The 24,380-nt window shown below is 43.0% G+C and overlaps 1 protein-coding gene across 5 annotated transcripts in view; it reads left to right on the top strand.

The window, feature by feature from the left end:
- The window catches only part of MOCOS (molybdenum cofactor sulfurase), a 58,253-nt gene that overhangs the window by 25,627 nt on the left and 8,246 nt on the right, over positions 1-24,380 (top strand). The window contains exons 9-15 of one of the 5 annotated variants that reach the window (XM_025886583.2): positions 2,052-2,214; positions 7,281-7,359; positions 8,506-8,627; positions 13,887-13,992; positions 16,992-17,130; positions 21,440-21,544; positions 23,664-23,855. In XM_025886583.2, the coding sequence (XP_025742368.1) occupies positions 2,052-2,214; positions 7,281-7,359; positions 8,506-8,627; positions 13,887-13,992; positions 16,992-17,130; positions 21,440-21,544; positions 23,664-23,795 (846 nt within the window). In that variant the 3' untranslated portion in view covers positions 23,796-23,855. Of the gene's footprint in view, positions 1-2,051; positions 2,215-7,280; positions 7,360-8,505; positions 8,628-13,886; positions 13,993-15,214; positions 16,207-16,991; positions 17,131-21,439; positions 21,545-23,663; positions 23,856-24,380 lie in introns of those variants that run through there. The other 4 variants (XR_003211097.2, XM_025886587.2, XR_012380036.1 and 1 more) reach the window with 4 other exon arrangements.

Raw genomic sequence — 24,380 nt, 5'->3', positions numbered from 1 at the left:
AGGTAAAGAGATTAACACCTATGGATCATCTGATATAGTTTAGTTGCTTTACATTTTATATTTCATTTTAGCTTTCAGCCAATACTATGAGAAATGATAATAATGTCCATCCTACATGTGACAAAGCCAAGACTCAGGAAGGTTAGGAAGTTGTTCAAAGCTAATAACGGTTGAGGTGGGATTTAAACCCAGGTCTGTCAGTCTCCAGAGTTGCCCCCAGCCCCCATTACACGACATTTCCGCTTCCTGAATACAGGGCTCTCCCTGCTTGAGGTGAAGCTTACCTTGACTTTCTTCCTCCTTGAGTTCTGTGCCCTCTCCCTGTGCCCTCTAGCCCCTCTCCTTTACTTTCTGTGGTGCCTCAGCCTTCTCTGAGGTCCCTCACTGGAAGACCCACCCCAAAATGCCCCTTGATTAAAAATTGCTTCCCACTCTTCATCACCTGCTATTGAAGTTTTCAGGTTCTTTTGGGTGGCTGAATTGAGTGCTCAGAGGAAAATAATTGGATGAAATTGATTCATTCACAGTTTGAGAATGATTGTCTCTTAACTATTTCAAAAGCATTTTTTTCGTCTTTGCCTATGCTTTTCTTCAGTGGACAGCTGGTTCCAGAAGAGCCCTCACTGATGGGGCTACCGGACATGCGCTGTTTCCTGCAGTGCTGTTAGCAACTAAGCTGTGGACAAAAATCCTGTGATGACCTGGCCATACTTCATTGAAATGTCATTAGTTTTTCTCTAATGCCCTTTTTCTGTTCCAGGATCTCATCCCAGATGTCATATTATATTTAGCGGTCATGTCTCCTTAGGCTTCTGTGGGCTGTACCGGTTTCTCAGACTTTCTTTGTTCTTGATGACCTTGACAGTTTGAGGAGTACTGGTCAGGTATTTTTTAGCATGCCCCTCAATTTGGGTTTGTCTGATGTCTTTCTCATGGGGTTACGGGTTTTTTTTTTTTTTGTGGGAGGAGGACCACAGAGGCAAAGTACTATTCTCATCATATCATATATCATATTGTATCATATCATATCATATCATATCATATCATATCATATCATAGTACATACTGTCAACATGACTTATCACTATTGATGTTAATTAACCCTGATCTCTGGTTGAGAGAGTGTTTATCAGGTTTCTTCACTATAAAGTTTCTCCTCCACCCCCTTTCTGTACTGAACTCTTTGGAAGAAAGTCAGTAAGAAAGTCACCCTACATGTAAAGGGTGGGGAGTTATACTCCTCTTTCTTGAGGGGGAGCATCTACATCAATTATTTGAGGTTCTTCTGTATGGGAGATTTAAATTTTCTTACTTAAATCTTTGGGTATTTATTTATTATGTATTCAATCAGGTATTTATTTCAGTATTGACTCCTGAATATGTATTTTATATGTTGGGTTATAATATAGTACTACATCATTATTCTTATTTTTGCTCAAATTGTTCCAGTTTTGGCCGCGGGCATGCTTTCAGCTGACTCTTGCATCCCTTTGACATACTCCCATCATTTGGTTTTTTTGAGTATTTCCTTACTTTTCTACCACCACCAGATGCTCCTGACCCAGCCCTAGAATCAACCATTTCTCCAGTGACCCGGCCATATATAGCCACAATTTGTGTGAGAAATGTCTATAGTATGAGGGCATGCCTATACAGCATTCACCACTGTGGAAGGATAGAGAAAAAGTGAGAGTGATGGAAGTCTGTGGGGAGGGGAGCTTAGAGGTGGGTGGAGTGGAGACTTACTTTCCATGCACACCCTTGCTTTCTCTGAGTGTTGCTCCATGCACACACATTACCCCTTTAAAAGACAGGTTGAAGAGGAGAAGGGTAGGAAGTGGCTCTGGAGGGTGAATGGAAGGAATCTAGCGCTCACATGGTCTCCTTTGCATTGTCTACTTTGCTTTCCCTTCCTTTCTTTCTTCATTTCCTCCTTTAAGAGTATGTGCTGCATTCATTAAGTCCGTCTGTACTTGTGCAGCCACAGTGCAATGATGTGAAGACCATTTTTGAGGAGCTCCGTCCTAAAACACACTTACCTTTTTGTTTAGGTGACCAAGTGGCCCCTAGGAAATCAAGGGCTGCTGTATGATCGGAGCTGGATGGTTGTGAACCACAATGGTGTGTGCCTGAGTCAGAAGCAGGAGCCCCGGCTGTGCCTGATCCAGCCCTTCATTGACCTGCAGCAGAAGATCATGGTCATCAGAGCCAAAGGTGTGAAAACTGGGTTCATTTTCACAATTCAACTGTCAAGAGTAGCTTTTATACTCCTATGAAGGTAAAATAATAGGTTTTCCTCTACCAAATATTAAAATAATCCTAAAGTAAGTCAAATGTTGTCTAAGAGAACACACCAAGTTCTTGCTCCTTGTGTTTTGAGAAATCTCAGGAGTGAGGTTAAAGATCTGACAAATCACTCAGAAATAAAGAAGTATAAAATTTAAAATTATGCCTTTTCACTTACATTCCCTTTATTTTAGTCACTTGTCATAATACATACTCAAGCTTTAATTCTTCCTTGTTGATTTTTTGTTATGAACTATCTAACATATATAAAAGTATAGATCAGCTCTGTCCAATGGAACTTTATGTGTTGATGGAAATGTGCAATATGTATATTGTCCACATTGGTAGCCACTGGTTACATGTGGCTATTGAGCACACGAAACGTGGCTAGTGGGAAGTGCACAGATCAGTAGTGTTTTTGTATGTTCATGAGGTTGTGCAACCATCACCACTATCAACTTCAGAACATTTTCATCTCCATAAAAGAGAAACTTTGTAGCCATTAGTAGTCACTCCCCATCGCCGGCCTCATCTCTGACCCCTGGCAACCACTAATCGAATTTCTGTTTCTATAGATTTGCCTATTCTGGATGTTTTGTGTAGATGGAATCACGCGGTATGTGACTGGCTTCTTTCGCTTAGCACCATGTTTTCAAGGGTCATCTACAGTGTTGAATAATATTCCATTGCATGGATATATCATTTTGAAAAATCTATTTAGTAGTTGATGGATATTTAGATTGTTTCCACTTTTTGGCTATTAGAAATCATGCTGCTGTGAACATTTGTGTACAAGTACAAGTTTTTGTGTACAAGTTTTATGTGGCCATATATTTTCCATTCTCTTGGGTATGTACCTAGGAGTAGAATTGCTGGGTCATGTGGGAACTGTATGTTCAGCCTTTCCAAGGTGGCTGCAACGCCATTTTACATTCCCACCAGCAATGCACAGCGGTTCTCATTTCTCCACGTCCTCAACACCTGTTATTTTCTGTTGTTGTTTTTCAGTAGTCATTGCAGTGGGTGTGTAGTGGTACCCCTGCGGCTTTGATTCGCATTTCCTTAATAACTAATGATGTTGACTATCTTTTCTTGGGTTTATTGGTCATCTGTATATCTTCTTCAGAAAAATATTCAAATTCCTTGCTTATTTATTTTTGAATTATTGAGTTGTAAGAGTCCTTTCTGTATTCTGTATACAAGTCCCTTTTCAGATCAATGATTTTCAAATATTGTCTCTCATTGTGTAAGTTGTCTTTTTATCTTCTTGATGGTTCCATTTTACTTTTGATCTGTCTGCCTGTATCACAATAATTGAAGTGAGTTTCCTGTATCCAGCATAGAGTTGGCTCATGCTTTTTTATCCCCTTTGACTATCTGTGTATTTTTATTGTGTCCTGTTGGAATTTTGATTGTAAAATCACATATTTTGTAGTCATATATTTGTAATCATATTTTGATTGTAATAACATATTAATTTCAAAAGAATTTATGTCATATAATGTTGAATCTTTTATTTATAATAGTGTCTCTCTCATTTGAGACTTCTTTAATTGCTCCAAATTTTAATATTTTCCTGAAACTTTTACACTTTTTTTATGTAATAGTTTTTTAAAATTACTGAATGAACTTATTTTTGAGAGGGAGAAAGAGAGAAAGAGAGAAAGCAGTGCAGAGCCTGACGCAGGGCTCAATTGCACAACTCTGAGATCATGACCTGAGCCAAAATCAAGAGTCAGACACTTAACCGACTGAACTGCCCAGGTGCCCTGCTACGTAATAGTTTATTGGAATATTTTTAATACTATCTTTTTTCTTTTTTTAAAGATTTTATTTTATTTTATTTTTTTTTTGAGAGAGAGCGAGAGATAGAGCACGAGCAGGGGAGAGAGGAAGAGGCAGGCTCCCCATGGAGCAGTAAGCCTGACACGGGGCTCCATCCCAGGATGAGCTGAAGGCAGACGCTTAACCTACTGAGCCACCCAGGCACCCCAATACTATCTTTTTTCTATTAAATATTTTAATTGGTTATTAATGAACATAGAAACACTATTGATTTTTGTATATTAATGTTTTCCCCTGTACTTTTTCTGAATTCCTGTTAGTTTTATTAATTGATCTGAAGATTTTCTCACATATTCTGTGTGAATAGGCATATCATCTTCTAATAATATTTTTCACATCTTTCTTTCTGATTTTTATTACTCTTCTTTCTTTTTCTTATCTTACTGCATTGTCTTAGCCTGCTTGTATAATGAAGCAGTGATGGAAGATATCCTTCTTTATTACTGATCTGAATAGAACGCTTTTAAAGTTTCAAAAATAAGAATGATGCTTACTGTAGGTTTTTGATAGATTTGTTTTACCAAGCTGAAATAGTTCTTTTCTTATTTAGTCAAATGATGACTAATAGTTAATTCTTATTGAATGCTTATTATGCATCTCTTGGTTATCATATTTTTTCCCTATAGTCTATTAGTGTGATGTCTTATAGTAGTAGATTGTTTAGTACTAAATTGTCCTTGGACTTTGGGGGGAAACACTACTTGGCAATGACTTTTTGATACATTGATGGATTTGGTTCACTAATGTTTTGTTTAGTATTTTTGTACCTATATATTAGTGAGATTGATACATCACCTCCTTTTTCTGTGCTTTTCTTATTTAAGTTCAGGTATCCAGGATATTAACATACAAAAAGAACTGAGTAGATTGTTTCTCTTTCTTTCTATTCTCTGAAGCATAAAAATATGTATCGTGATTATGTAGAGTTTATCTCAGAATGTAAAGAATGGGAGAGAGAAAGAAAACAAATACCTAATAACTTCTGCTCCAAATTAGCAGCACTTTGTGAGGTGGTGTGATGTCCCCTCCCACCATGGATCAGATATTCTGCCCACTTGCAGGGGACTCCCACATTGTGGGTGGGGTAAGGGCATCCTTTGGCAATGCATGCCAATACAAATTGAATAATAAACAATAAAACAAGACATTATAATGGTTTCATGTGTGTGACTTGTCACTCCCAAAGATTTTAGGCATCTTGAGTCCAGAGGTCAGGCTCTTTTATTTCTCTGTGTCTCTGAGCTGAGCGCAGGGCTTAGAACATATGGAAAGAACTCACGTCCCATGAAATTTGTTGGGGGCCCTTGAGTTCAATTCATGCATGGATCCCAGATTTTGTTGCCTTAACCAAAGGCCTGCAACGACCTTCAGAAGGCCACTGAGGGCCAAAGATCCTGAGGGATTTATTTAGAGCCTTGTGTCAGGAGAGAAAGAGGCTGAGTACAGGCCCCCCACTGGCTGCCCAGGGAGTGCCTGTGTCCACATGCTGTCCTCCCTGCTCTGGTTACTTCCTCATAACCAGTGTTCCAAGCTCATTTTACTGCTCTCCCCTGTGGGTGCATAACTCGCACTGTGCCGTTCTTCCATGCACACCCTTTTGACACGGCAGTCTGTGATTACTCAGCACAGCACATTCCTTCTCCAAACTTTGGGAACATTCTGGATTAGTTCTTCTTCTGGCTTTCCCCACACAGGGACAAGAGTATGGAACTGGCTGTGCGTGTGTAAGGTGCAGAGGAGCAGGAACACAGTTCATGGAATACTTAGTACTCAAATTGTTGCATCTCTGTCTTTGTCGTGGTGAAAGCCCTGTGGTGATGGGCAGGGTGTGAGCAGCAGGCATGATCCAAAGCTGGTGATACGCCCATTTGTTATGCTCTGTGTGATGAAGAAGGACTGGGATGGGCAGGGATGCAGGTGTGCACGACATGCACTTGCCTGAGGGACAGGTTGGGTCATGCCGGTGAGCAGCGTGACTGGCAGCAGTGCTGAGAGGGCCGGAGGGCACAGGCGGGTCACGCAGGAGGAGCTCCTGCTTCTCGTGTCCACAGAGTAGGGGCCGCCACGCAGTCAACTCAGGTGTCTTGGCTTCAGGCCTTTCCCTGGACTCTTAAGAACTCATAGAGGACAAGGACTGCAGAGTAGCAGACCGCCTCGGCAGTTCCAGCCTTTACCAAAGGTCTTTCACTCCTTAACGGCATTGGATCAGTTTCCTCTTGTTTCATCCATGTTACTTCACTCTGATTTTATTTATTTATTTATTTATTTAAAAGATTTTATTTATTTATTTGAGAGACAGAGAGAATGAGAGAGAAAGCACATGAGATGGGGGGAGGGTCAGAGGGAGAAGCAGACTCCCTGCTGAGCAGGGAGCCCGATGTGGGACTCGATCCCAGGACTCCGGGATCATGACCTGAGCCGAAGGCAGTCGCTTAACCAACTGAGCCACCCAGGCGCCCTCACTCTGATTTTATTTAAAGAATAAATAGCACTTTAGCTGGGTAATGGGTACATGAGTGTTAACTATTATTATTCTTTAAACTGTTACATACATATGCTATATACTCCTTCATACTTACGAAATGCATAACAATTAAAGAAAAAAGAGTTTCCCAGCCCCACTGACATAGTAACAGTTTTATTCCTATCTATCTATCTATCTATCTATCTATCTATCTATCTATCTATCTAGATAATGATGATAGGCACAGGAGTCCAGTTTGATGCTCCCTCCCAGGGGCTTTTGAGAATTAACACTCTATGCAGATATTTTTACAGAATGAGCCTTCATGCCTGCCTATTTCTAAAGGACTTAAGGTAGCTTAGAAAACAATGACCTTGGGATGTGGAGTTGTTCAGAGGTAGAGAAATCTTTTTAGGGATTTATAGTGTTCCAGCTACTGTGGGTGCGACTGCTCAAGTGCAGCCTTCTTTGAGAAGGCTCTTTGATGTTCATGCTGTTGGTGGTCATGATCATGCAAAAGAGAATCTCTGTGTTATAAAGAGATTTCGAAGATCTGGCCAACTATTTGATCCAACCAACTTCCGGGGTCATTACAATTCTTGTATATTTCATGATAATGGACTTTCATTTAAATAGTTGTTCTTTTTGCCTGATGATAAATCTGTCTCTAACCTTTGTTCATTAGGGATGGAGCCTATAGAGGTGCCTCTTGAGGAAGAGGGTGAACAGGCTCAGATTTGCCAAAGCAAGGTCTGTGCGGACAGGTGAGACTGCAGCAGGTGAAAATCTCAGATCTGTCTGCAGGTGGCACAGGGGGGAAGAGAGCAATGCCCTGTAGATTGGTCCTCCGCTGCACCCCATCCAGTCAGCTGCTCCTTACCCCTCATGAACTCCACTCTGATCACACTGCCCCTCGCTGTTCTTCAAACCTACCAAACATGCTCTTTCCTCAGGATGCCAGCATAGACAGAAATGTAGCCATTTAGGGATACCTGCTGTTTTTTATGAGGCTCATTCCTGGTTGTACATTTCATTTAGCTGCATTTGAGAGAAATGCTATTTTCTGGCTCATAAAGAGGTAGCTAGGCATCTTCTGCTCAGAACCATAAGTGCTCTGATTGATGAGAATGGACTTCCATTCAATCTCTCAAAGCATTGGAGAGAAAGTGCAACTAAATGAGGTTTCATTCTACACTTCCCTTTCCAGACACAGATAGGCAGCTCTTTGATCCAGTAAAAATTAAGGATATGACAGGTATTCCATTCTATCTATCTTGTGATCCCAATGTAGGTTATTAGCAATTTTGCATTATAAATTCTGGTGATGTGTAGATTTTAGAACAATTTTTTTAAAAAATTTAAATGCTTTAGATTATATTTAAAAAGTCTCTAAGATTGCAGAGTTAAAAAAGATCTGGATCAATAAATGTACTTCTATTGGTAACTTGAAGGCATAGCATTCTTTTCACAAACCAAACCCATTATTCCATGTGGTCTGGCCATGAGGGAAAATATTAGTCAGGCCCATAGTAAAAATCCTGAACATATGTCTGGGTTCAAGGGCTTCTTAAAGCAAAGTACCGCTCTGGAAGCTCTGAAATTCTAAGCTCTCTGGTATTAGTGGCAAAAAATAATATAAACAAGGATTTTCAAATGAACTTCCAAAGCTTTCTATCTGATCTGAAAGCTTTGCACAAGCCCCAGCCCTCAGGTCTCCCCTGCGTTGGCCATCTCCCTGCCCCTTCCTGAGGACGTTTTCACTGTAGGCTTCTCTCCCTGGGATGCGGTATCATATTACGTTATATTTATTACATTGTATTATTTTGCAATCTAACTTTTTTGCTATTTAGATTATTATTTAAAGGAATACTAAATAACATTCACTCCCCTCCTTTTTTTCTCTCCTTCAGGGTAAATACTTATAATTGTGGAGAAAAAATTTCGAGCTGGTTGTCAAGGTTTTTTGGCCGTCCGTGTCAATTGATAAAACAGAGTTCAGACTTCCAAAGAAGTGCAAAGAGACGGGGCCAAGGTATGACATTTGGGGTTGGTTCTTTGGGGACAGGGACTTGGGTTTACCCTGGCGTACACCCAAATCAGCCCATGGAATGGATTTACAGGGCGACTTGCTCATGCGCAGAAAGCAGGGGGGTCTGCAGGACCCACGCGTGGTCTCCAGAGTGACCCCGAGGAGACGGAGGCGGGCTTCCAGCCAGCTGCCCCGCCTCTGACAAGCACTCTCAGTCCCCCTGTCTCGGAGCACAGTTTCACTGGGTTACATAAAATCGTCGGTAACTTGCCATGTCCTCAAATTGTATGAGGGAACAAGAAAAACCAGGTTCTAGTCTTGGCTCTGCACATGGCGGTGAGAGCTTGGCTGACCTTGAGCCTCGTGGTGCCTCGATTGGTGTAGACCTCAACTCCTTCGACTTGTAAAAGTGCTCGGAGTTTTTCCTGCCAGAGCTATTGTTAGCTGAAGTGAGACGGCAGAGAAGAAAGTGCCTGAAAGTTAATGGTACCACATGGGAAGAAGAGATCATTTTGGGGTGTCTGCTCATGCGTCACCCTCTCAGAGAAACCTTGCTTGACGGCTCTCCTTAGAAACAGAACCTCTTCAGTTCATTCCTGTTTTATTTTTCTGTGTGGTACTTTTCCCATCAGAGAGGCCACGCATTTTACTCAGTTTTTCTGTTTGTGAGATTGTGATAGATTGTAAGCTCTGAGAGGACAGGGATTTTTGTATGCTTTGTTCAGTGCTGCATCCCTGGTGCTCAGAACAGCATTGGGCACATAGTAGTTGCTCAATAAATACTAGATGACTGAATGGATGAATGAGTCGTTGCCACATTATTGATCTGTGTAGGGATGACCTGGCTTAGGGATTAGCACGCAGAGAGACTGGCTTATAAATCCGAGAGTAGCATTTTGACAGTATGGGGACCAGTGACTGGATCAAGGGATTACCTGCACAGGTGAACTTATGAATCCCTGAAAATGTATGGTAGAGAGAGGATTCAAAGGATGTAATAATCTACTTGCACTTTTAGAAGTGTTGGCAATTTGTCACGTCAGAATCTGTTCAATAATTTGAGTTGCTATGTGATGGAGAAGGGGAAAAATATATGCTCAGCTAATTGAGGAGATGAACTTGGTGGTGTTTGGGCACGGGTGAGCTTAGAGACATGATGAAAGGGGAGAGAGAAATGGGCAATTCTATGAGTAGGGACATGCAAGGAGTGGGGCTCGACAAGACCAGGGCCACCATAGAAATGAGCGGATAGAATTAGCTCTGATCATTCCTAGTGCCTCCTGTCTACCTGGGGCTCAACTGGGTCTTCAGGAGGCTGGCTAAGATTTTGAAGCAATGGTTGTGGTCCTTCGAGATCTAAGTTCAGTGGCAACGGCTTACCAGTAGACACTGGCACTAACGTAAAGGTCACAGTAAAGGTCTATGCAAAGGGTATGGGTGTGGGGGAGGCATCCTCTACACCTGGAGTGAGTCACGGAGGGCTTCAGGGAGGAGGTAACTTTGGAGGTGCATCTTAATGTTAAGACAAGAGTTTTCTAGGCAGAGAGAGGCAGGAAGTTTAGTCGGGAGCAGAATTGCAGGGCTTGGCATTTCATGGGCCCAGAGCAGGGCTTAGGAAGGGTTGAATGTGGGTAGGGGCGCCCTGGGGCAGAGCTGGGGAGAAGAAATGAATGTTTGGCTGAGGAGGCAGTGAGTACCATCTTGTGGTTGGGGGCACTCATTGAAGAACTCTAAGCTGAGGAGTTTTGTGATGCCACATGTGTTAGAAAGACACTCTTGGTGCGGTGTGGAGGCTGCATCACAGAGGGAGGTGGGGGGTACAGGGCAGGAGGGGAGGCTGGAGGTGGCAGCGACTGTCCTAGTGGGAGATGGGGACCTGGGTAAGGCAAAGGGAGGTGCCGGGGAAGGTCTGTCTCCTGCATGATACAGTGCCAGAGAGTGTCACCTTGAGAATATTACACCTCACAGATGCCATTTATGGTAGAAAGGTCTCTGATGGGCTAGGCCACTGGTCTTTGAACATTTTTAGGTTGGTGCACCTGAGAGCAGCTATTTTAGAGTTACACTACCTCCTTGTACATTTTTTGGTTGTCATCTAAACTGGCCAGTGGAATCTCAATATTTAGTGGTTTGATTCTCAAGAGTATTCATTAAAATATACATATATATATATGTATGGGCAAACTGCCTTTTAATGGTCAGAAATTTTATTTTTCTTTTTCCCCTTCAACTTATATTTCCATTCCACTTCCTTGACAGCATTTTATTTTAGTGTTATATATTTCATGCTTGAAAATCTTTCCTTGGCACACCTGGGTGGCTTAGATGGTTAAGCGTCTGCCTTCAGCTCAGGTCATGATCTCAGGGTCCTGGGATTGGAGCCCCGCAGTGGGCTCCCTGCTCGGTGAGGAGTCTGCTTCTCCCTCTCCCACTCCCACTGCTTGTGCGCTCTTGCTCTCTCTGTCAAATAAGTAAATAAAATCTTAAAAAAAAAAGAAAATTTTTCCTTGATCACTCTGTCATAGTTATCTGAAACTACAATTATATATAAATTGAAAGGTATACACATTTTTCAAGTTTACTGTGACCATAAGAGTCTACATGTTAGGAGATATTTTCTAGGTTGAGTTTTTAATAGTACACAGTTTATCAAAGCAACACAAGTATTATAAATTTTGAAAAATAGTTAATAAACATAAAGAGAAAACATTGTTGAAAATGAATCTCTTAATGAGATGCCTGGGCGATCCTCCCCCCACCATTTATTCCCATGTCCCTGAATGACTGTCACCTGTGGCCAGAAAAGCTGGTGCTCAGCACTGATTCTTCTCTGGAAAACCTTATTTAAGTCAAATAAAAAGCTGGGGATGAAAGGAATTTGGTGAACGCACTGTCACTCAAACCTTCCTTCTGAGGCACATGATTAAAGCACAGGAATCTCACATTATGATGACTCGAATCATCTGTCTCTTGGCCACTTAATTAGGTTGGGCAGTTCTGTGTATAGAGTGAGGAATGGGAACCCATCTGACCTGTAGGGGGCTCATTCACTCACTCCGCTTTAGAGGCTTTATTTTCTCAGCACAGACCCCAGGGCTTTGAATGGAGCTTTTGTTTTCCACTCGGGAGAGGTTTAGCCCCCAGTGGCAATGCGCCTTAGAGAGGTGAGTGAGCCTTTCTCTGTGAAGTTCGAGAAGGGCCTTTGCGGAGGGGGCTGGGATTCCAGTTCCCTTCCCTGACGCAGCCATTTTAGCAAAGAGGACCTATGGAAGTAGAGGGTCTGGAAAGCAATTCTCTCTCTCTCTCTCTTTTTCATTCTTTTATTTATTTATTGGCACAAAATTTCTTATTTTATTACCTTTTTTAAAAATTTAATTTAATTTTATTATGTTATGTGTCACCATACATCATTAGTTTTTGATGTAGTGTTCCATGATTCATTGTTTGCGTATAAGACCCAGTGCTCCATGCAGTACATGCCCTCCTTAATACCTACCCATCACTGGGCTAACCCATCCCCCACCCTCCTCCCCTCTAAAACCCTCAGTTTGTTTCTCAGAGTCCATAGTCTCTCATGGTTCGTCTCCCGCTCCGATTTCCCCCTCTTCATTTTTCCCTTCCTTCTCCTAATGTCCTCCATGGTATTCCTCATGTTCCACAAATAAGTGAAACCGTATGATAATTGACTTTCTCGGCTTGAGTTATTTCACTTAGCATAATCTCCTCCAGTCCCATCCATGTCGATGTAAAAGTTTCTCTTGAAAGTATCCATTCTTGTGTACTTTGGGTTCCACGAACTTGGTTTGGAGAGGGCTAACTTGGCCTTGGCCCAGCAGACCTTTTTTCTCAACATCTCGTTAAAGATAGTGATGGCCAGCCAACAAATGGTTGACAGAAGCTGCTAGCGGTTCTGGGCACACTTGATACTTTCTTTTATGAGTTTTTAGTTTGTTTTCCTTCCACTAGTTCTGAAACATATTCTTTTTTTTCTTTTTTTAAGATTTATTTATTTATTTGAGAGAGAGAGAGAGAGAGAGAGAGAGAGAGCGAGTGCCTGGGTTGGGGGGAGGGGCAGAGGGAGAGAGAGAGAATCTCAAGCTGACTCCGCGCTGAGAGCCTGCTGTGGGGCTCAATCTCACGACCCCGAAGCCCCTCTTTCGACTGTTTTGGGGAAGTCCCCCATCCCCACCTCCCTCCCATTTCTCTTCTAAATGTTGTCTCCAGGTTTTTTTTGTTGGACCAATTTCACATCACCATTTTATTTTTTTTTTCCCAGATTATTAACAGAGTATTCTAGGAGCTCTTTTTCTTTCTGTGTCTGAGAGATTTGGGCCATGCTTACAATGTTTTTATTAGTTCCAGGACACCATTTTTCCCTTGTAGAAATAGTCTCTTCTTTTTAAAAATGCAAGCTAATGGAAGCATGATTCATTTGCATTCCGAGAAAGCAACTCTTCTTTTTAAATTTATTTAAACTTTTTATTGAAGTATAAGTGACATACAATATTATATTAGTTTCAGATGTACAACATAATGACTTGATATTTGTATATATTGAGAAACAATCACCACAATAAGTCTGGTTAACATCTGTCAGTGTATATAGTTACACATTTTTTTCTTGTGATGAGAACTTTTAAGATTTACTCTCTTAGCAACTTTCAAATATGCAGTACGGTGTTATTAACTACAGCCGCCATGGTGTACATTGTATCCCTATGATGTATTTATTTTATAACTAGAAGCTTGTATGTTTTGACTCTCTCCACCCATCTTGCCCACCCCCACTCCCTGCCTCTGCTAACAACCAATCTGTTCTCTGTATCTATGAGCTTGTTTTTTGTTTGTTTCAGATTCCACATACAAGTGAACTCATATGGCGTCTCTGTCTGACTTATTTCATTTAGCATAATGCCCTCAGGGTCCATCGATGTTGTCACAAATGGCAAGATTTCATTTATTTTATTTATTCATTCATTTTAGAGAGAGAGAGAGTGCATGCAGGAGAAGGAGCAGAGGAGGAGGGAGAGACCCTCTAGCAGAGAGATGCAGGGCTCCGTCTCATGACACTGAGATCATGACCTGAGCCGAAACCAAGAGTCAGACGCTTAACCAACTATGCCACCCAAGTGCCCCAATATTTCATTCTTTTTCATGGCTGAACGTATACATATATATATGTATATGTGTTTGTCATATCTTCTTTGTCCATTCATCCATTGATGGATACTTAGATTGTTTAAAATACTCCATCACTTTTAGATCAGCCTGTGGGTACAACAGCCTTCCTTTCTCTGGTGAATGAAGCACAGTATTTGCTGATAAACAGATCCAGTGTTTTGGAGCTCCAGCAGCAATTAAATGCCAGGTAAGATCCTTTGCCTTGGGAATAGCAGACAGGTATAACCACTTGACTCTGGCAGTGAGCCATGGAGTCCATGGAGTAGACTGGGGAGTCACGGAGTCCAGATGAGAGACTGAGGCCCTGGGAAGTTACAAAGCCCTTAGGTCCAGTTCCCACGTCTCTCTTGATGCCTTCATGATGCTTAGGCAACCCCAACTCTCATTTTTAAATCATTCTATTTTTAACATTTGCTTTAATTGAATTGAACTTGACCCGGTTTTGTTGCCCACCCTCCCACCACCCCCTGTCCCCTAGGAACCTTGCCTACTTGCACAGTCAATTTTGAGTGAAAAGAAGAATGGTTATGAAAGCTTTTAGAGTTGTAGCTACAGATACTGTTTGTTTGTATCATCAGACAGAACTGGTACTGCTGCTTGCCTGTTCCCACCCAGTGTTTTGTAAGGGCCCTGACATATTAGCAGGTCAGCTTTAGAAAGGATTCGCTCAACCCCCTTCATTGTTCTTTAGAGGAAATTGAAGTACCAAGGTAATCAGACCATCAGGGCAAAGAAAAGTCACCCCGTTTTTACATGAGAACTGGGACTGGCTACTCATCCCTAGTCCACAGGCCAGGAGGGGGTGCACGTGCCTGTCACCATGAGCCGGGGATCCTATGACTCTCACATGCCATGTGGTACTGGGTATGAGTATGTGTGCATACTTACAAACATCTACAAATATAGCTTAATAAAAGTGACAAAGATGGACTGTTTGTAGTAATTCCTGTTTATAGTCATTGGCAAAACCACGCAACAGAGTTCCCTGGCCATGGCCCAGCTCGTCCTCCTTGGTACATAAGTTCGATGCAGCTGCAGGGTCCCTGGGTGTTCACTGAGCTGTCAAGGCACCGTGACACTCCTCCTCAGGTCCCCAGAGCCCTGGAGAGAGCAGGGCAGTGGTCGTCTGGGATTCTTGGTGTGCAAAACTAGGAGGTGGAGACAGGCTTGCTGCAGTCCTGGTTCCTACCAGTAGGGGACCATGGTTCCTACCAGCTGGTTGAAGGCAGGGCTGAGGAGCAGGGAGGAGATGGGACAGGGGTACGAGGACCAGCCTGGGCCTAGTGCCCGGGAGGGTCGCTGGGGGCTCTGGTTGGTCTGTCTCTGTTCTACTTTCAAATTTGATGGACTCAATAATGCATATGCTGATCACGATAGCTTTTGAACGTAAAATTTTTCTTTTTACACAGCACAAAAGAAGGGTTTGTAACCTCGAAGGTAATCCAGAATCAAAGGATTTTAGGACTGGGAAATGCCAGCCCTTGCGTTTCAGATGAGGAAATCGTCATTCTCGTCGGTCATGGGAGTTGCACATAGTGGCAAAGCTAGACATGGTTCTCCCTGCTCCTGGCTTTTTTTTTGCTCCTGGCTTTTCACACACCATTCCCTGCTTGGAAGGGGATGGGGATATAGCCTTAGCCTCCACCAGAGCCTTACAGGTCTATTTCCAGGGAAAATTCCAATCATACTTAAGAATCTCCCCTCCAACTTAAAAATTTTTTCTTGTTGAAGCACAAGAAAGCACAAAAATCATAAGTCCGTAGCTCAGTGAATTTTTACAAATGTATATGCCCATGTAACCACCCCCCAGATCAAGTAGAGAACATTTCTAGTAAACCAGAAACCTTCCTCATATCCCCTCTTAGTCAGCCCTACCGACGGTCACCACTATCCTGGCTTCGTTCACCATACATAGTTTCACCTGTTCTTGAATGCTGTATAATGAGATCATACAGTGGGTTCTTTTGTTTAAGTTTTCAGACGCTTTATTTCAGTGCTTTTTCCCTTGGGGGCGCGGGGGTGGATGGAGGTGCAGAGAGTCATTTTATAAGGCCTCATGGCAGTAAACAAAAATCGTCAACAAGAATTCTAAAAATGGTGTATGTTAGTTAAAACTGCAAACAGGATGGAAGTTAGGAAGCAAATTTGTTTTTACTGAGATATAAATGACATACAATATGATATTAGTTTCAGATGTACAATATAATGATTCAATATTTATATACATTGAGAAACAATCACCACAATAAGTTTGGTTAACATCTGTCACCATACATAGTTAACATTATTTTTCTTGTGATGAGAGCTTTTAAGATTTTCTCTTAGCAACTTTCAAATATGCAGTACGGTGTTATTAACCATAGCCATCACGCTGTACATGACATCCCCGTGACGTATGTGTTTTTTTTAAATTTTTTTTAAAGGTTTTATTTATTTATTTGAGAGAGAGAGAGAGAAACAGCATGAGAGGGGAGAGGGTCAGAGGGAGAATCAGGCTCCCCGCTGAGCCGGGAGGCCGATGTGGTTCTCGATCCCAGGACTCTGGGATCATGACCTGAGCCAAAGGCAGTCTCTTTAACCAACAGCCACCCAGGCGCCCCGTGACGTATGTGTTTTATAACTGGAAGCTTGTATCTTTTGACTCCCTTCACCCCTTTTGCCTGCTCCGACCCCCGCCTCTGGTAACCATCAGTCTGTCCTCTGTGGGGAATAAATACTAAAACCTCCCATATGTACTCATTGGTGCTTTATGATGTTCTAATATCCAAAAAGAGTATGAGCTCTTGGAACATTTTAGGTCCTTGGTAAGTAAGCCTGTTGTTGCTCCTTAAATGCCTCGTCTGGACTCACCCTGTAGAACTGGTATTTTTGTAGAAGTTGGTTCACTTGACCACTGTTCACTTGGTTTCCAGAGTCCTTCGTCTCTTCAGCTAAGATCTACTCACCCTTTGCACCGCTTCTAGGAGGTGGGACTATCTCCCAGGGGACACCATTGAGGTCTGTTTAACAGCTGGGTGTCTGCTGGCCTTCCACTAGTGGTAGAAGCTTGTTCTAATCATCTAGGCCTCTGACCAGAGGACGACAGTTGGTGAAGTCAGGCATCGAGTGCTAGAAATGTTGAACAATTACAACAGTGCAATTATCCACTCCTCCCCCCTTCCCCCCTTTTTGGTATGTCTTAAACAGTGATGAGCATGGAAAGGAAGAATTATTCCCAATGAAAGACCTCATCTCACGGTTCCGTGCCAATATTATTACCAATGGAACAAGGGCTTTTGAAGAAGAGAAGTGGGATGGGGTTTCAATTGGTTCCTTGCGTTTCCAGGTGAGTTGGGGGAAGTTCAGTTCCTTCCTCAAGGGTTGCAAATGGAAACTGGCCTCTATTTGAGGCCCGGAGGGTGGCAGGCGGGAATCCCTCTCTGTCTTTGACTCTGCCCCGCAAATCCTCAGCGGGAGGGTTTGTGACATCTGCAGTCTGGGCCTCCCTTTGGAAGGACCGATCGCTTATTCGCTATGAGGGTGGCAGCAGTCCGTTTCCCATGGGGCAGAGAGAACGTGCCCTGTGCCAGGGCTCGCGGGCTTAGTGCACCTCCGCCTCATCATTATGTTTAGGCTTAAACTCTGTTTCCTTAGAATGCTGTGTCTGTGAGAACTTTATCCTGTTGGAACCCACTGGACTTTCCTGGTGCTTGTGGAGGAGGACCCAGACACCTAGCGGTCCCTCAGTGCCCGTGGCCACTCCACCTTCTTCCCTCACTCTGCCTTCTGGCCTCACCGGCCCTTGTAGAGGAGCTTGTCGTCAGAGGCAAATTTCTTTTGTCCATTTAACTCCCCAAGCTTCCTCTTATCCTGACAGCTGCTTCCCCTTGAAGAAAGCAAATCTCTTCTCTCTGTGACATTCGCTCCCACAGACCTCTCTCTGGCACCAGCCTTCCCGCCGCGCCCCCATCTCTGCCTCCTGACCCCTTCTTCTTCTTATTTCCTGTTGCTCTGTCCCTGCCATGTCTTTAAAACACTTGCTCTGACGTATCCTGCCTGATACCGAACAGGCATTGATCTATATTGTTTGATAAATGGAGAGGAGGGAGAAATAAATGAAGAAAAGAGGAAAGTGAAAGAACTTGAGCTAGCTTATTGTCACAGTCAGAATGAGTCCTGGCAACATTAGCACTGTGGCCCTTCTGGTACCCGGGGACATAAATACAGGAAAGAGTCTTTGAGAAACTTTTCTGAGATGCTTTGCTTTCTTTAGGTCACTGTTCTTAATAAACATTCACTAATAAAAGTGAAAATATGCCTTCCCTTTGGCCCAATACTTTCACTGGTAGAAATCTATTCCATAAAATACAGTCATACAAGCGTGCAGAGCTATGTTACAGACTTGACTTATTGGGATGCCTGGATGGTTCAGTTGGTTCAGCGTCTGTCTTCGGCCCAGGTCATGGTCCCGGGGTCCTGGGATCAAGCCCCGTGTCAGGCTCTCTGCTCAGCGGGGGTCTGCTTCTCTTTCTTCCTCTGTCCCTCTCCCCCCGCTAGTGCTCTCAAGTAAATAAAAATCTTTTTTAAAAAACTTATTATAGTGCTTTTATAAATATGAAAACTTGGAGGACATCCTACATATCCACAAAAGGGAGATTGGTTCAATAAATTATGCTATATTCATACAATGTAGTCCTGTTCAGGCACTAAAAAGTATAAACTGTAGTTAGTACTGTGCCTTTCAAAAACGAACTGCTTAAAAGACGTTTGCTGATGCCAATACTCAGGCTGAGGCTGTTGCAATGCAAAAAGATTTAGCACATCTCTTGGGAAAGTGATTTTTTCACTGGGGATCATTAAGTCATAAAAACTTTGATACCTGTTGCCTTTAGAATCTCATTTACAGAGATCGTCGCTAAGAAATGTTAAATGGCAAAGAGGGTTATGTGGATTAAGACCTTTATTACAAAATCATTGATAACAGCAAAGAATTAGAAACTGTTTACATGGCTTTGTAGAACAGGGAAGAACATCAGCCCCCAGGAATGCCAGGCCATTGTGAACATTGCAAAGCCCAAGGATGGCGTGGTCTCTGAGTACAGACATGGAAGGGCATCCAATATGTATTGTGGAGTAATGCCCACAGGGAGGAAGCACAGTGGCCTCTGAGAACCCAGGGAGTGTGCTGCACAGGTGCACGGCTCATCGTGTCCTGCTGCGAGCTTCAGTCCCGAGCCACCTACAGCTTCTTAGCCCCCCTTGCCTCTGAAGACAGAGAGAGAGGCACCTGCTGAGCGCTTTCTCTCTTAATTCTTTTTTCGTTTTAAGATTTTATTTATTTATTTGAAAGAGAGAGCACAAGCAGGGGGAGCAGCAGAGGGAGAGGGAAAAGCAGGCTCCCCACTGAGCAAGGAACACGATGCGGGGCTTGATCCCAGGACCCAGAGATCATGACCTGAGCCACCCAAGCACCCCTCTTTTAATTCTTAAAGCTTCTGTATTGTTTGAGTTATTTTTTAAAGAGCATGTATGCTTGTAAACAATTTTTAAAAATCCCAATGAATAAGAGTACTAGAAAAAAAGCTTAAAAATGACAATGTTTTAAGAAAATTGATTTCTTTGTCTTGGTGTTTGAAAAAAGTGCCTGGAAAATATCTTTCTTTCTGCCAGCTTGAGAAACTGTTTTAAGAGAGTCTTTTCACCAAAATGACAGGATTTTTACTTGAAGTGTTATCTGTTGGATGGCAGCTGGGGCCCCCGGGTCTGGGGCTGGTGGGACATCCCTTCCGTGGGACATCTCTTCTGAGGGTCATGGCCCTGCAGACTCAGAGGGAGCCCAGCCTGGGAATCACAATGTTCTAGGCAGAGAAGGTAGAATGTTCTGTACTTGATCCTTAATGTTCTGATCTTGTGGAAGTCTTGTTCCATCTGGGGGATTCTCGTGTATAATCATGATAGCTTCCACTTTTGAGCATGACTCAGTGCCAGGTCTGGGCTTTGCATCCTAGAAATAGTATCTGGAATCCTCACTGAATCAAGCTAAGGGGCTGGATGATGAAATGAGGCTTCGAGAGGTGGTAGGTCTGCCCGGGATCGAGGCCAGGGCTGAGCAGAGCCTCGTACAGCACCCTCCAGCCGCTTCTGGAGGGCCTACACAACTTGACTTTGGTACCACAGTGAGGTTATATTTCCCCTTTAGTGGCCGCCAGCCAGAAGGAGAGTGATACAAACAGGTCAAGACACATCCACATGTAGTTGTTCCTGGTTTCAGTGCATACTTTGTGTTTGCCCATGAGTGAGCAGAGGAGCACCTGTGCCCTTTTTATATGTGCAAAAAAAAGAAGCATCTTGTCACTGCTGAGTGCATACTTCCTTTTTTTGTGTTAACATTTATGGGAGATTTTCTCACTATAAAGCAATTCACGCTCATGGCAGACCAACCAGAATAGAAGTTCTACCATATGGTATGACCCCTCTTAAGATGCTGGGTATGCATATATACATATATAAGAATACACATGTAATTTTGTTTTCTGCTTGTTTCAATTATAAACATAAATATTACCCCTTTTATTTAAAGCCCTTTATAGATTAATTTTAATACCTGTATGATATATACATGAAGTGTGGCCATTCTTCTCTACTGTTTGATGTTTATGATAGTCCCAGATTTCCCCCACTACAAATAATGTGAGAAAGATCCTTGTACATGAATCTGTGTTTGTACTTGTGGTTCTTCTCTTTTCTTCTCTTCTTCTCTTCTCTTCTCTTCTCCTCTTCCCTTCCCTTCCCTTCCCTTCTCTTCCCTTCTCAAGATTTATTTAGGGACACCTTAGTAGCTCAGTCGGTTAAGTGTCTGCATTTGGCTTGGGTCATGGTCCCAGGGTCCTGGGATCGAGCCCTACGTCGGGCTCCCTGCTTGGCAGGGAAGTCTGCTTCTCCGTCTCCATCTGCCTATCACTCTCCTTATGCTCTCTCTCGCTCTCAAATAAATAAATAAAATCTTAAAAAATTTATTTATTTATTTGAGAGAGGGCACATGCATGAGCAGGAGGGGCAGAGGGAGAGGGAGACAGTTTCAAGCAGATTCGGAGCTGAGCATGGAGCCCCACACGGGGCTTGATCTCATAACCCTGAGATCACGACCTGAGCTGAAACCAAGAATCAGATGCTTAACTCACTGCACCACCCAGGTGCCCCAGTTGTGGTTCTTTTCTCAGGTGAAATTCCTAGTAGTGAAATTTCTGGGTCAAAGGACATGGACACAGTAAGGTTCTTACCGATAATGACTTAGTATGGGGGCCGTGGTTGTTTTCTCCCAGTTTACCCTCCAATCAGTTAGTTCTTTTCTTCCTGGGAGGATCCAGGAAGAAACCCGAGATAATCATCCGAGATCCACAACCACTCTTTTTTTTCTCACGAAGCCCTGAAGCAGCAGTCTTTCAGCTGATGAGCAAATATGGATGATTCCCCAGGACTGTGTGAGGAGGTGCCACGTTCTGGCTCCTTGAAGTTAAGAGTACTGAGCTCCCGTGTTAGTGGGGCTGGAGACCGCCTCTTACAACCAATCCTCCCAGATCCAGCTTCCTCCCTGCCCAGCAGGAGGGTCCGGTCACGTTCATGACAACTCTGTCTTTTCCTTTCTCACCTGCCAGGTTTCAGGGCCTTGTCACAGATGCCAGATGATTTGCATTGATCAGCAAACTGGGCAGCGAAACCAAAATGTTTTCCAAAAGCTTTCTGAGAGTCGCGAGAGAAAGGTAAGCATGATTACAAACTATGACACCTCTTGTGAGATCCTGGCTCATTATCCACACCAGAACTGTAGTTCTGAGTAATAGCGCTGAGTACGTTTTAGAAGTAGGGAGACGTTCTACGGCTGAGGGGCTACCCTTAAGGTTCCGACTTCATCCACGGAGCCATCTTATTTTTCCTTTTCCTCCATTTCCTTACTTTTGGGGGTCTTATTATGTGTATTTTTGGTACTCTCAAATTTCAGTGGAGAGATATGGGGTATAAATAAGAAATGAGTAAATAAGCAAAGTAAATTTATTGTCTTGAACATTATTTTCTTCACCACGGATGTCTCATGAGAGTAAAATGTCCCCTGGGGAGTAGAGTAGCTGCATAGACAGGTTCAGTAAATTTCACTCTCAGAAGCTTGTAAGTCATCTTCTTGAGGGTTCATATGACCAGATGTTTTCGTGGATGCCAGATGATGGAAACTGAACTTCTAACAGACTGATGCTTTAGGAAGATCTATGTCCAGGCTAGTACTTTCTGTTTTTTTTTTTTTTTTGCCAAGAATTCTAGGAAGCCAGGTAAGCAGTCAGGCTGCATGGAGCATTTCTTGAACATTAACTGAAATAACGTAAATATCTAATCTCTCTCCAGTAATAAATTAGAAGGCTAACTCATGGTAAAGTGTTCTGCATTGTTTTCTGTGTCTCTCCAAAACCGGGGTTTGTTTCACGGTATGGAATTGCCACAGTCTCCCTACAGATACGGGATGGATATGGTCTGCACGTGAGTGTTTGACCAACATGTCTGTCTGCTCCACGGAGGCAGGCCATGTCACCTGGGGGTGTGGGGACCTTGAGCCTGTACCATGCAGGGTGCCCAGGGAGGGGATGGGTGGGCACAAATACTATGGGGCATGCAAGGAAATAGTACTTCTTAGAATCACTGTAGTTCTCATGTGCACACATCTTTTTTTCTAAAATAATTTTTGGAATATTTTTAGATTTACAGATAAATTGCAAAGAGAGTACAGAGAGTTCCTGTGTACCCTTCACCCACAAGTGCACAGATCTTCAGAAATTAATTTGGCCTCAGCCCCTGGCGTGGGGCCTGGAATATGGGGGTGTCCACTGATGTTATCACAGCAGTGGCCAGGTCTGGGAGCACATCGCATGCTCCAAAGGGTTCTTATTGGCTCACTTGCATTGATAGCAAACTTTGAGTAGACTCACACAACTCTATTTTGGAACTTCCATCTTTATTCTAGAGAGTTTGGAGAACATAACCTACACCACATTAAAAAAAAAATCACATCAAAGAAAATGCAGGATTTTGCTGTTATTTTCGCAAAATAGTTTTTACATCAGAGGACAGAGCAGAAATTGGCCTGGATGTGGTCAGAAGCAGAGAGCAGGATGCAGGCCCTACTACCAGAAGCTCAGGGTACACAGGAAGGAGAAAAAAGAATGGGTCCAGCCATTGACAGGTGTGGGGAGACTGTCGGGAAAGGATAATATGTGTGTGTGTGTTTGTGTATTTGTTTATTTTTAAGAGAGAGAGAGCATGTGTGTGGGTGCCTGTGAAAGTGGTGGTGGTGGGGATATTGGGAGGAACAGAAGGAGAGGGAGAGAGAGAATCCCAAGCAGGGTGCACACTCAGCGTGGAGCCCTGCACAGAGCTTGATCTCACCATCATGACCTGAGCTGAGATCAAGGGTTGGACGTTTAACCGACTGAGCCACCCAGGCACCCTGAGAAAGGACATTTTATTTTATTATTATTTTTAAAGATTTTATTTGTTTATTTGACACAGAGAGGGAGAGCACAAGCAGGGGGAGTGGGAGAAGGAGGGGCAGGCTCCCCGCGGAGCAGGGAGCCCGATGGGGGGCGCTCGATCCCAGGACCCTGGGATCATGACCTGAGCTGAAGGCAGATGCTTAAGCGACTGAGCCACCCAGGCACCCTGGGAAGGGACATTTTAAATGAAAATCTTTGGTGTCTGAAAGTGGGATTCCCGTTTCCTACTACATTCTAGGATGTGTCTTTAAAGATTTGACTTGATTTTAGTTGAACATTATTATTTACAAAATTATGTCAACTGCTAAAATAATCTAGCTTGTTGCTGCTGTCTTGTTCACAGGTGAACTTTGGAGTGTACCTGATGCATATGTCTCTGGACTTATCTTCCCCACGTTTCCTGTCTGTAGGATCTCAGGTGCTCCCTGTGTTGAAAGAAAATGCAGAGCGCCATGATTTACCTGCTTCTGACTAACATCAGGATGTTACCTCCTAAAATGTTTTTTCAGCATAAACTAGAATTCCTCTTTTACAACTCTGTCTGCTTTTATTCAGATTGTCACATGGCTCAGTAGAATTCCATCTTTTGAACAAGGAGAGTTTTCTCGGAGGTAGAGGGAGCTCTTGTTGGCTTCCTCTAACGCCTGGTCTCTGCGCATGCGCTGCCGAGCTCAGGGGGCCGGTTCTGAGGCCTCTGTGTTTCCATGAGGTAAACGCAGCTCAAGAGCTGTGACGTGCCCAGCAGCGTTCCCCTAGGTGTTCGGAGCAGGATAACTTTAATTCGATGAGGGTTTGTCTGTCTGTCTTTTTCTTTCTTTCTTTCTTTCTTTCTTTCTTTCTTTCTTTCTTTCTTTCTTTCTTTCTTTCTTTTCTTTCTTTTCTTTCTTTTCTTTCTTTTCTTTCTTTTCTTTCTTTCTTTCTTTCTTTCTTTCTTTCTTTCTTTTTCTTTTTCTTTCTTTCTTTCTTTCTTTTTCTTTCTTTCTTTCTTTCTTTCTTTCTTTCTTTCTTTCTTTCTTTCTTTCTTTCTTTCTTTCTTTCTTTCTCTTTCTTTCCTTCCTTC

Source organism: Callorhinus ursinus, unplaced genomic scaffold, assembly GCF_003265705.2.
Source record: "Callorhinus ursinus isolate GAN/ISIS: 27379988/994484 unplaced genomic scaffold, GSC_fseal_2.0 scaffold11, whole genome shotgun sequence".
Classification (NCBI taxonomy): Eukaryota; Metazoa; Chordata; class Mammalia; order Carnivora; family Otariidae; genus Callorhinus; species Callorhinus ursinus.
The sequence above is the reverse complement of the archived record's forward strand: the minus strand, read 5'-3'. Positions and strand labels throughout refer to the sequence as shown.